This window comes from Aureococcus anophagefferens, assembly GCF_000186865.1.
Source record: "Aureococcus anophagefferens unplaced genomic scaffold AURANscaffold_2, whole genome shotgun sequence".
NCBI lineage: Eukaryota > Pelagophyceae > Pelagomonadales > Pelagomonadaceae > Aureococcus > Aureococcus anophagefferens.
In genome coordinates, this window is record NW_008705562.1 from 503,772 (window position 1) to 516,129 (window position 12,358).

General features: G+C 75.0%; 1 protein-coding gene across 1 annotated transcript; it reads right to left on the minus strand.

The window, feature by feature from the left end:
• Positions 1 to 10,285: 10,285 nt before the first annotated feature.
• AURANDRAFT_19610 (hypothetical protein) lies at positions 10,286 to 11,805 on the minus strand (the record flags this gene model as incomplete). The annotated part of the gene is made up of 3 exons (XM_009035232.1): positions 10,286 to 10,990; positions 11,074 to 11,101; positions 11,216 to 11,805. 3 exons carry the CDS (start codon positions 11,803 to 11,805, stop codon positions 10,286 to 10,288), a joined length of 1,323 nt encoding a protein of 440 aa, XP_009033480.1.
• Between the last annotated feature and the right edge of the window lie 553 nt (positions 11,806 to 12,358).

Here is a 12,358-nt window from a genome sequence, read left to right on the forward strand (position 1 = left end):
CGCCGGCGGGTCCGGGAAGACCGCGGGCGGCGCCGCGAGCGCCGTCGGGTCCGGGAAGGCGGCGGGCGGCGCCGCGAGCGCCGGCGGGTCGGGGAGCGTGGGCGCCGCCGGCGCGAGGGCCGCGGGCTCCGGGAACGCCGGCGCCGCGGGCTCCGGGAACGCCGGCGCCGCGGGCGCGGGCATCGACGGCGCCGCGGGCGCGGGGAACGCCGGCGCCGCGGGCGCGGGGAACGCCGGCGCCGCGGGCTCGGGAAACCCCGCCGACGCGCCCCAGCCGGCGCTGGCGTCCGGCGGCGTCGCGTCGTCCGTCGGGGCGAACACCTTCGTCGCCGCGGTCTTTGCGAAGCCGCCGCCAGCGGCCGCCGCGAAGGGGTCGTCGCCCGCGGCGTCGTCGATCATGCCCGGCATGGCCATGCCGTGCTTGGCGACGCCCGTGGACACGACGCTCTTGCGCAGGCCCTGGTGGAAGCCCTGCTTCCAGAGCTTGACCTGGTTGTACTCGGGCCCGTCGGCGCCCGACGTCACCGTCGGCTCGGCCACCGAGCCGAAGAGGGCCTCGCCGACGGGGGCCGCGGGCGGCGGCGCCGCGACCTCGGGCGTCTCCTCCTCGGGCGGCGGCGCGGCGTAGGACCCGGGCATGGGCTGGATGATCGCCGGCTCGTAGAGCGCCGGCGCGGGCTCGTGAAGCGCCGGCGCGGGCTCGTGAAGCGCCGGCGGCGCCGCGGGCGCGGGCGGCGCGAGGACCGCGGGCGCGGCGGGCGCGGAGGGCGCGCCGAAGGTCGCGAAGGCCTCCGGGATCGCGAGCGCCGGCGCGGGCCGCTCGGGGACGGGCGGCGGCGCCGCAAAGTCCGACGGCGCGGGCAGGCGGGAGGTCGCCGGCGGCGGCGGCGGCGCGCCGAACGCGTCGCCGACGGTCGGCGGCGGCGGCGCGGCGGCGAAGGCCGGCTGCGGCGGCGCGGCGGAGAACGCGGGCGCGGTCATTTCCCGGGGCACGGGCGGCTCCATCGGCGGCGGCCGCTCTGGTACGGGCGGCGCCGTCGGCTGCGGCGGCGCGGCGGAGAACGCCGCGGGCGGCGCGGCGGAGAACGCCGTGGGCGGCGCGGAGCGATCCGGCACCAGCGGTGGCATGTCCAAGTGCTCCGGTACGAGCGGCGGCATGGCCGACAAGGGTGGCGGTGTCATCTCGCGGGGCGGCGGCGCGGGCGGCTCCGTGCGCTCCGGCACCGGCGGCGCCGTGGGCTGCGGCGGCACGGCAGAGAAGGCCGGCATGGTCATTTCTCGCGGCGGCGGCGCGGGCGGCTCCATGCGCTCCGGCACCGGCGGCGCCATGGGCTGCGGCGGCGCGGCCGGGAACGCGGGCGGCGGCGCGCGCTCGGGCACGGGCGGCGCGACCTCCGGCGCGGCGGGCGGCGCGGCGAACGCGGCTCCGAGCGCCGGCTCGGGCAGGCTCGGCGGCGGCGCGCGCGCGGAGAAGACGGGCGCGACCATGGCGTGGGGGCCCGCGGCCGGCGGCGCCGCGGCGTCGGGCCGCGTCGGCGGCGGCGGCGCGCGCGGCGGGGGCGCCGGCGGCGCGTCGCGCGCCGGGAGCGTGGGCCCCGGCGCCCGCTCGGGCACGGGCGGCGGCGCGCGCTCGGGCACGGGCGGCGGCGCGCGCTCGGGCAGCGGCGGCTGCGGCGCGGCGGCCTGCGGCGGCGGCGGCCGCGCGGAGAAGACCGGGGCGGCCATCCGCGGCGTCGGATCCATGTCCGCGGTGGTGCTGATGGCGGGCTGCTTGCTCGAGTGGACGGAGGCGGCCGAAGCTTCGTGTGCACAGTGCAGTCTCCACCTCCGCCGCGAATTCGCCGCGACGGCTAGGGGCCCGGGGGCGGCCTTCGCCGCCGCCTGGCTCGGTTCGCCGGTTAACCCCGCGCCCCCCAGTCTCCAGCAGGGGTCCTCCCCCGGCGGCGCCGGCGCTGGCGACCGGCGGCGCCCGCTCCGTCGGCCGCCGTCGCCACGGGCGGGACCTCGCGTTCCGGCGCCCGCCGGGCGGCCGCTGGTCCACGAAAGAGAGTTGTAAGCGCGGGGGGGGGGGCTATCTTCAGGGGGCGCCCCACCCCCAGGAGGCGCGCGAGCCACGCGTCCTCCAGGTAGAGGGCGCAAAGCGTCGAGGGCCTCGGGCGGCGCCGGCCGCCGCGCGAGGCGCACGTAGCCGACGCGCGTCTCGAAGACCGTCCGGAGCGCGCGCGCGAGTTTGTCCGCGCGCGCCTCGAGGCCCGAAACGTCGCCGGCGCCGCGGTCCGCGAGGCGCCGCCCCAGCGCCGCGAGATGGCGGCGCATGCGCAGCTCGACGGCGTCGAAGGGCGTCGGCACGCGTCCGAGCGCGAGGTCCGCCGCGTCGAGCCAGCCGTGCCTCGCCGCGAGCGCGCGGAGCCGCGGCAGGGGCGCGACGCCCGCGGCGGCGTAGGCGAGCTCGCGCAGGGGCGCCGCGGCGACGGGCGCGAGGCGCGGGCGCGCGGCCGCCGCGTCGACGCGGCACGCGGCCGCCGCGCCGCCCGTGCCGTGGCCCGCGCCCGCCGCGGCGTCGCCGCCGACGCGGAGCACGGCCTCGCCGAATGCCACGGCGGCCGCGTCCGTCACCGGCGGGGTCTTGGCCCATGCCAGCGGCGCCCGCACCCAGCCCAAGGGCTCGAGGCGCAAAGCCGCGACGTCGTCCGCGCGCGCGAGCCGCGGCGCGCCCGGCGCTCGGTGCGCGTGCTCCGACTCGAAGGCCGCGTCGCTCAGCGCGGCCTCGTCGCCCGCGGCGCCCCGCGCCGCCCGCGCGTCGCCGTCCGCGCCGCGAAGAGACGCGCTCGGGGGCACGCCCTTTCCGTCGACGCGGACGCCGCCGACGACGAGCGCGTGGCCGCCCGCGACGACCAGGGCGCAGCCCGCGCGCTCCGCGTGGGCCGCCGCGCCGGACGACGAGCAGCCCGGCGACGCCACGGCGACCCACGCGCCCGTGGAAAAGTCGTGGAACTCCGCCGTGAGCGCGCGGTTGCACCGCTCGTAGCCGACGGTGCCGCCGCACGCGAGCACGCCCCGCCCCGGCAGCGCCGCGAGCCCGAAGGCGACGCGCTTCCGCGCCATGGGCGGGCCCGCGCGCCAGGCCAAGGTTGTCAAATCCAGCGCCCGCACCGCGTCCGTCGCGCCGCCGACGTCCGCCGCGCCGCCGAGCACCCAGCAGCTTTTGCCGTCGCCCGCGAGGCACGCGCGCGCGCCCGCGAGCGGCTCCGGCAGGTCCGGGAGCCGGTCCCACCGGTTCGTCTCCGGGTCGAAGACCTCGACGACCGCCGTCTTGCGGCCGCACTGGGCCAGCAGGCCCCGGTACCGCGCGTCCGCCCCGCCGGGATCCGCGACGGCGCCGCGGCCGGGAGCGTCGACGCCCCCCGCGACGAGCACGCGGCCGTCGGGCAGGGCGCAGGTCGCCGCCGCGAAGCGCGGCGTCCGCATGGACGGCAGCACGTACGTCGTCAGCGACGGCGCGTGCACCTGCGCGCGCGAGGAAGTTTTTAGGGCGGCGCCGCGGCGCGGGTGGGTCCGGGACGCCGCGCGCGCGCGGCGAAGACGAAGTCGCTGAGGCCGCAGCGGAGCCGCCCGCCCTCGCCCCCGACGCCCAGGCCGCCCACGAAGATGAAGGACCTAAGTTCGCGCGTCCGTGTTCTCGGCGCCGGAACCGCGACCGGAGACGCGGGCGCGCGCGGCTCGTCGCCCGCGTGCGCCGCCGCGAGGCGCGCGGTCGCGACGGCCTGCCGGTGGCCCGACGACGCCGCGGCCAGGGCGAAGGCGTCCGCCAATTGGCAGAGGCCGACGACGCGCGCGCCCTCGACGCGAAGCACACGTGCGAACGCGCCGCAGCTCGTCCTCCGTTGCCGGAGGTGCACGCGCGGAATCGTGGCGTCCGCGCGTGGTTCCACCATTGCTGAGGCCATGGCAACGCCTGGCGGTGCTGGAGGTTGCGCGCGTGTTGGTGTCTGCAGCAGGTTTAGGGAGATGACATCATCCGACAAAGCCCGAACGCGCGCGACGCGAACTGCAACGCATCCGTAACTCGCTTCACGTCAACGCGTACGCGATGGGTTTCCCTCAACGACGCGATTGATGGTCCATTTTTGGAGCCGCTGGGCAGCCCTCATGCGCCCGAAGCGTGCACGCACGCCTGCATGCGCGCATACGTCTGCGCTGTCGGGATGGCGCCCGATCGAAGGGCGGATCGGCCGCTGTCTGCCGACACGAAGCCGAGGCGCGGTCGACGCGAATGACTCGCATGAAAACCAGGGTCCGCCTTACGACCTTTTGCGAGGTTCGTGCTGCCTTTCAATCGCAACTACATCGTCCGTAGCAGTGCAACCATGCGTATTACAAAGGCCCAATCCCCAACAAAAGATCCGCTTTGCCACAGACGCCTCCACAGGCCCACGATCCCGACGACCTGGCCGCCACTGCTTGGGAAATTGCCCAGGAGCCCCCAGGTGGCTCGCCGCTGAGGGCGCGCGCCTCCAGCGTCCGCTCGCGATCGGGGGCGCGGGGCCGACGCGGCGCGATCGCGTCCGCCCGTCCCTCGCCGGAAGTTCGCCAACCGCCGAAGCGTCGCCGAGAGAAAGCCCGGATCCGCGCCGCAGGAGACCATGTACCCGAACGGCATGCAGCCGGGCATGCAGCCGCACATCCAGCAGGCGGCGCCGACGGACGCGGGCCAGCGGCGGTCGTCGATCAGCGCCATGGGCGGGATGGACATGATGGCGCCGCGGCCGGCCGCGCCGGGCATGCCGGGCATGATGCCGGGCATGATGCCGGGCATGATGCCGCAGCAGCAGTTCATGTCGCCGCAGATGATGTCGCCGCAGCAGATGCGCGCCGCCGGCGCCGGGACCGCGACGTCCGCCGCCCCCCGCGACGCGCGCGCCCGCAGGATGTCGCCCGGCATGCCGCCGATGGGCATGATGCCCCAGCAGATGATGTCGCCCCAGCAGATGATGTCGCCCCAGCCGGGCATGATGACGCCCCAGCAGATGCGCGGCGCGGCGCGGGGAATGCGTCGCGTCCCCCTCGCGAGACTCGCGCGCCCGCAGGCCGCCGATGGGCATGATGGCGCCGGCGCCCGGCGCGATGGGCATGATGCCCATGATGCCCATGGGCGCCCCGCCCCCCGCGGCCGCGCCCGCCGGGCCGCCGCCGATCCCGTCGTACGCGCCGACGCCCGCGACGCCCGCGGCGCCGAGGACGGTCATGCCCGGGTCGCTCGCGCCGGCGCCCGCGCCGCCGGCCGCGCCGCCGCCGGCCCCGGGCCTGCTCCAGCCCCAGAGCCTCGACCTCTTCGGCATGCCCGTCGCCGCGCCGCCGCCCGCGCCCGTCGCGATGCCGCCGGCCTTCGCGGCGCCGGCGGCCGCGGCGCCGCCGTATTCGCCGCCGTTCGCGCCGCCGGCGCCCGCGGCGCCCGCGGCGGACCCCAACGACTGGGGCCTCGACGGCCTCGACCTCTCCGGCGGGCCCGCGGCGCCGCCCGCCGCCGCGCCGGCGCCGGGCGGCCGCAACGACTGGCCCGCGCCCGAGGGCGTCGACCCCAACGTCTGGAGCCAGCTCCCGGAGGACATGCAGCGGGAGCTGCTGCTCCAGCGCGGCATGGAGGAGCCCGGGGGCGGCCGGTCCGCGCCCGCGCCGACCGCGCCGCCGCCGCCGGCGTCGCTGCGGCCCGCGGCCGCGAGCCATGGCGCGGACGCGTACCGCGTCGCCCGCGCGCCCGCGACGGGCTCCGAGGGCGTCGTCCAGGTCGAGGTCCTCGCGCGCATCTCCCAGCGGACCCTGGCGACCAAGGTCTGGAAGCCCGCCGTCGCCGTCGTCAAGGGCCACCGCGAGCTCCTCGTGTTCCGGTCGTCGTCGGACTGGGCGCAGTACCGGAACGCGGCGGTCCACGGCGGCGGCGACGTCGACATCATCCAGGCCCTCAAGAACGTGTCGTCGCTGCTCAAGAAGCACGTCATGCTCACGGGCGCCCACAAGTGCAGCCCCATCAAGATGAAGGACTACAAGGCCGTCGGCGCGCTCCACCACTTCACGCTCGAGGAGGCGAACAACGCCGTCGTCGCCAAGTTCGCCGCGAAGCACGACGCGCCCCTCTTCGAGCTCCGCGCGGCCATCGCCACGGCCATCCGCAACGCCCGCGGCGGCGGCGGCGACTACGGCGCACCGCCGCCGAACGCGGACGCCGTCGGCCGCTACGCCGCCTAGGGCGCGTCGGCGCCCGCAAATTCCACGATATAGGTAACCCGCCCTCCCGTTTGTGTAGCGCTCCTCTCAGAGCCACTCGTGGGCGTAGACGCCCGCGTCGCGGAGGTGCTGGACGAGGTCGAGCGCGTCGCCGCGCTTGTGGCCCGCGTCGTGCGGCGGTTTGAACATGGAGTTCGTGTCCGTGTGGACCTCGACGAACATGTCGTCGATGAGGGGCGCGGCACCCGCCGCGATGAGGTGGGGGATCACGTCGTACTCCGCGCCCTCGATGTCCATCTTGACGACGACGAAGTCGTCCTCGGACACGGTCCGCTTGAGGAAGTCCGCGACGTCGATGCCGCGCCGCGTCGGCCGGTCCGCGTCGAGTTCGAGCGCGTGGGCGGCGCCGAGCCGGCGCCGCGGCCCGTCGAGCACGAAGCCGCTCCGCGTCTTCTTCTTCGTGGCCATGTGGCCCCAGGGCAGCGTCTCGTTCCGCGTCCACACCGCGAAGTGGTGCAAGTTCACGTCGCCGCGGCCCGCGTAGGTGGAATCGTACGTGTACTCGGCCTCGAAGGCGTGGACCTCGAAGCTCCGCCCGCCGGGGTAGGTCGCCCGGAACCAGTTGCCGATGGACGACTCGTAGGTATTCGCGCCGAGGTCGACGTAGACCTTGCGCGTGCCCTCCTTCAACGCTTTCGGCCCTCCCAACAAGCCGAGCTTCGTCGTCATCAGGGACCGCAGCTGGTCGCCGGTCCGCAGGTCCGCCGCGCCGCCCGTGAGCGCCTGCTTGTCGCCGTGCGCGCCGTCGCGGACGTGGCGCCACTCGTCGAGCCGCAGTTTCTCGATCGGCGCGCACGCCTTCGACTCGCGGCCGAAGCCCCGGAGCTTGGGCGGGTGGAGCCCGGGCCCGCCCCCGCGGCCCCAGAGCTCGGCGCAGGTCTGCCAGACGCAGGCGAGGCACGCGGACGCGCCGCCGACCATCGCGTCGTCGAGGAAGAGCGGTTTCCCGCAGGCGTCGCCGACGTCGGCCGCGCACGGCGTCGCGGCGACGCGCGCGACGTAACCGACGAGCGGCGGCGCGGCGACGGCGGCGCCGTCGCCGCGGAAGATGGTGAAGACGAAGGCCAGGGCGACGACCGTGACGACGGCGCCGAGGTACTTGGGCGCGTGCTCCTCGTAGTACTTGAGCGCCGCCATGCCGTCGGTGTAGACGCGGACGGCGTTCCGGATGGACACGTCGAGGGGGGTCTCGGGGAACGCAATGGTTGACTTGACGGGCTGATGCGTCGCGTCGAATTTGTGAGAGCGCTCGCCGATCGAAACGGCAGCGTCGCCTCGAGGCGCGCGCTCCTCTTCGGCGGGACATCTCCCGACGCCTCTCCCGGTTTTAAGGTCCGTTGAGCCACACGTCCGGCGGCCGGCGGTCCCGGACGCGCGCGACGGCGTCCGCGACGAGGCGCGCGGTGTTCGCGTAGGACACGTCCGTGTAGCCGCCGACGTGGGGGCTGAAGTAGGTCCGCGGGTGGCGCGAGAGCGCGTCGGCCGGGTCCCAGGGCTCCGCGGGCTTCGACGCGGCGCCCGCGCCGACGTCCGACGCGTACGTCAGCGCCGGGTCCCGCTCGAGCGCCGCGAGGACCGCGTCGCGCGAGGCGACGGGGCCGCGCGCGACGTTCACGACGACCGCGCCGAGCTTCAGGCGCCCGCAGAACTCGTCGTCGACAAAGGCGCGCGTCGACGCCGTCAGCGGGCAGGCCAGGAAGACGACGTCGCAGCTCGGAAGCGCGCCGAGGACGGCCGCGCGGCCGCCGACGGCCTCGAGGTCGGTCTCGCCGTCGCGCCACGCGCGGTGCGCGTGCGCCACCACGACGTCGACGCCCCAGGCGCCGCGGAGCCGCGCCGCGAGCGCGGACCCGACGGACCCGTGCCCGACCTGGGCAGCAAAAGGGTGCGAAATTCCCAACTTCAGAGGCTCCTATCTCGGTCGTTTTCCGCTCGTTTCGGCTGATTTTTGGACGAGCGATCATCTCTTGGAGCGCTCTCGAAGCGTGGGTGCTGTTTCCGAAACGCGCGCGCGCGGAACACTCACGTTGAAGAGACGTTGAATCACCCTTTTGCTGCCCTGGAGCCGACGACCAGCGCCCGCTTGCCCTCGAGCTGCCGCGGCAGCGGCAGGCCGCCGAGCACGCCGGCCGCGAAGCGCGTCGCCAGCTCCTCGGGGCCGCGGCGGAGCATGGCGAGCGCCAAGAAGACGGCGTGCTCCGCGGTCGCCGCGGCGTTGCCCGACGCGCGCGCGGGGCAGTTCGACAGCGCGATGCCCAGCCGGCGGCAGGCGTCGCGGTCGACGCCCTCGAGGCCGACGCCGAACTGGACGACGAGCCGCACGTCCGTCCCGGCCTCGAGGATCGCCGCGTCGAGTCGCTCCATGAAGGGGATGACGACCTGCGCGTCCGCGACCGCGGCCGCCAGCGACTCCGTCGGCGCCTGCACGAGGGCGACGCCGTCGTCGGCGAGCGCGGCGCGCGTCAGCGGCAGCGCCGCGAGGAAGTGGCGCTCGCCGCTGAAGACGACCTTGAACGGCGCGTCTGGGTCCAGCGGTCGCTCGAAGCGCCAGGAGAGCGCGCGGGTCGTCCGCAGCATCGCTGCGCGCGGCGCGGCGGTCGTCCGTGGCGTCGCTGCGCGTGATGCATTGCGCTGCGATGCTGCACGCGGTGCGGCATGAGCGCGCTGCATCGCTGCGCGTGATGCGCCACAACGCAGGCCGATAGTCGCGATCATCGTTGCCACAGTTGGTTGCCCCAATGTTGTCCCTCAACAAACTGCTTGAACATTGTATCCAACCACCTCGAAACCGGAGCGCTGGGCTGCTGCACGGCGGCCGCGACCTCCCGAGTCGCGCGACTTGCGCCCGCGGCCCCGAACGGGCGGCGTCGGGGACCTTCGGGCGAGCGCGCGCGTCGCGCCGGGGGGTGTGCGAGGCGCCGCGTCGCGAGGCCGCCACCATGGAGGAGCAGGACCAGGACAACGCGGAGCTGCTCGCGCTCCAGCGCATCGACGAGACGTGCACGAACTTCCAGCAGAACGGCCAGTACCTCGAGGCCCTGGAGTGCATGGAGCGCGGCCTCGTGCTGCGGCAGCACTTCTTCGGCGCGGGGTCCGACGAGGTGTGGCGCGCGTGCAAGACCGTGGGCGAGATGTGCAACCTGCTGGCCATGACCTACCTCCAGCAGGAGGACTTCGCCATGGTCCTCGAGCTGCTGAAGAAGGCGGAGATCCTCACGGAGCGCGACCCCGCGGGCCGCGCGGTGACGTTCAACAACCTGGCGTGCTACTACCGGCGCCAGGGCAAGTTGCACGCCGCGCTCCAGTATCTGCAAAAGGCCCTCAAGATCGAGGGGCGCCTCGAGCGCGTCGACAACCCGGCGGACACGTACCTGAACGCCTGCGCCGTGCTGTCGCAGCTCGGCCGCCACCAGTCGGCGCTCGAGCACGCGCAGCAGGCGCTGATTTTGCTCCAGGAGGAGCTCAGCAGCGTCATCGGCCCCGCGGCGGGCGGCGACGCGGGCCCGCCCAAGGCGGACCGCATCGCCGTGCTCGCCATCGCCTACCACAACGTCGGCGTCGAGCAGGAGTTCCTGAAGAAGCACAACCAGTCGCTCCAGAGCTACCGCAAGGGCGTCGAGGTCGCGGAGCGCTACCTCGGCAGCGACCACGCCATCACGACGACGCTCCGCAACTCGTGCGTCGCGGCCCGGCGCACCATGCTCGCCAAGGACCCCCAGGCCCGCCTCGCGGGCATGGGCCGCAAGCCCAAGCCGAGGTCCGGCAAGGACCCCGCGGGCATGATCACGCCCCGCGAGAGCCACGACTGAGCGCTAAGGGAGCCTTCGCCGCGACGTCGCCGGGGGGGGGCGCCGCTCGGGGAGCGCCCGAGCGCCCGACAACTCGCGCGCAGAGTAGCGTGGTAAGGGCGTCCAGACGCTCCCGGGAGTCTGGGCGGAGGTCGCGGCGGCCGCGCGGCGGGCGGCGGGCGGCGGATGGGGGCGGGTTGCGCGGCGCGCGGCGCCTAGGCCGGCACCGCGGCGGGCTCGGGCGCGGCGGGCGGCGGCTTCGGCGACGCGTCGGGCGACACCTGGCCCTGGCCGGCGGCGCCCGGGTCGCCGAGGCGCTTGTTGACCTTGTCGACGATGGCGTCGAGCTGGTCCTTGGACTCCCACTCGATGAGGTACTTGTTCGCCGGCGGGCACTTGCAGAGGTAGTTGACGTGGCGGAGGCAGCAGACCGTCGTCTGGCTGCAGTTGCAGGCGACGGCGCTGAGGAAGCACGTGTGGCGGCAGACGGCGCAGATGCGCTTGTCGTCGTAGTCGCAGGCCGCGGCGTCGATGACGTCCGTGTTGTTCTTGGGCGGCGCGACGACGGACGAGATGTCGCGGACGCCGTCGGCGTAGAGCCGCGCGCGCGAGACGACGTCCTCGCGCACGAGGCGCTTGAGCTCGTCGCGGAGCATGACGCACGCGTCGGCGTCGAGCTCGTCGACGTAGCGCGCGAGCGTGAAGATGAGCCGGTCGTGGCCCAAGACCGCGAGGCGGCCGATGCGGCGGTAGCGCTCGTTGGCGAGCTTGGCGTGCTCGATCCAGTGGGGCATGGCGAAGTTGACGGCCTCGCCGCAGTTGAAGCCGTAGCTGAAGCCGCTGTGGAAGGCCTGCGGGAAGGTCACGACGAAGGTGCCCGGCTCCTGGACGAGCTTGTAGACGGGCACGCCGTGGGCCGCCTGGGCAGCAAAAGGGTGATGGGGATTCAACGTCGCTTCAACGTGAGTGTTCCGCGCGCGCGCGTTCCGGAAAAAGCATCCACGCTTCGAGACCGTTCCGAGAGATGATCGCTCGTCCAAGAATCAGCCGAAACGAGTGGAAAACGGCCGAGATATGAGCCTTTGAAGTTGGGAATTTCGCTCTCTTTTGCTGCCCTGTGGGCCGCGAGCTTCGACGGCGAGAACTGCGTGTTCATGTGGTGGAGCAGGTCCGGCACCTCCTGGAGGCGCTGCTTGTAGAAGCGGCGGACGACGTTCTCGAAGGCGGAGGCCTTCTCGCCGGGCACGCCGTACCACTGCTTGGGCCCGCCGACGTGGTGGTAGTTGATCGACGAGAGGTAGTTGTCCTCGTTGTGCCAGGAGAACGTGGAGAAGAGCATGCCCAGGTAGAGCCAGGGCGACGTCACGCCGGGCACGGACACGGTGAAGTGGCGGAGCACGGACCCGGGCCACGACGCGATGTTGTTGAGGTTCCAGCCCGTCGCCGCGTAGTAGGCGTCGCTCGCGTAGGGCACGCCCTCGAGCTTGGCGACGCTCAGGTCCGCCCGGTCGCCGTCGGGTTTCGGGAAGCCGGACCAGAACTCGTGGACGTCGACGTCGTTGCCGTACTCGACCTCGACGGCCTCGGCGCCGCGGTCGACGGCGTCCCAGTAGTCCTCCTCGAGCGCCGCGTAGAGCGCGGCGCCGGACAGGGGCGGCGGCGGCGGCGCGCCCTCGGGCGACGCCTTGGGCGCGTGCTTCGCCGCGAGCCACTTGGCGAAGAAGTCGTCGGCCATGGCCTGGTACTCCTTGACCGTGTACTTCTTGCCGTCGCCGAAGGGCCGCGACTCCTGGAGCCGATCGACGCGCTGCCGCTTCGTCGAGAAGCGCTTCTCCGACTCCCAGTCCACCGCGCACGGCATCGACCAGCCGTCCCTACGGAGAAACACGCTCGACGCCGCCCCCCCCGCGCGGCCCCGGCGCCCCCCGCCGCCGCCGGCGACCCCCGGGCGCCCCGTCCCCGCGGCGGCCGCGGAAAACGCTCGATGCCGGGGCCCCCGCGCGGCCCCGGCGCCCCCCCCGCCGCCGGCGACCCCCGGGCACCCCGTCCCCGCGGCGGGCGCCCCCGCGCGCGCGGCGCCCGGCGGACGGCGCGGCCGCCGAAGGACGCCGCGACCGCGCGGCGGCACGATCTTGCAGATGCCGTGCGGCTCGGCCTACGAAAGGGGGGCGTCGCCGGCGACGGGGCGGCCGTCGGCGCGCGCGCGCACCTCGGCGCGGATGGCCTCGATGTAGGCCAGCGGGTCGAGGAACTCGGCGAGCGTCGGCCGGTACGTCGGCGCCGCGGGA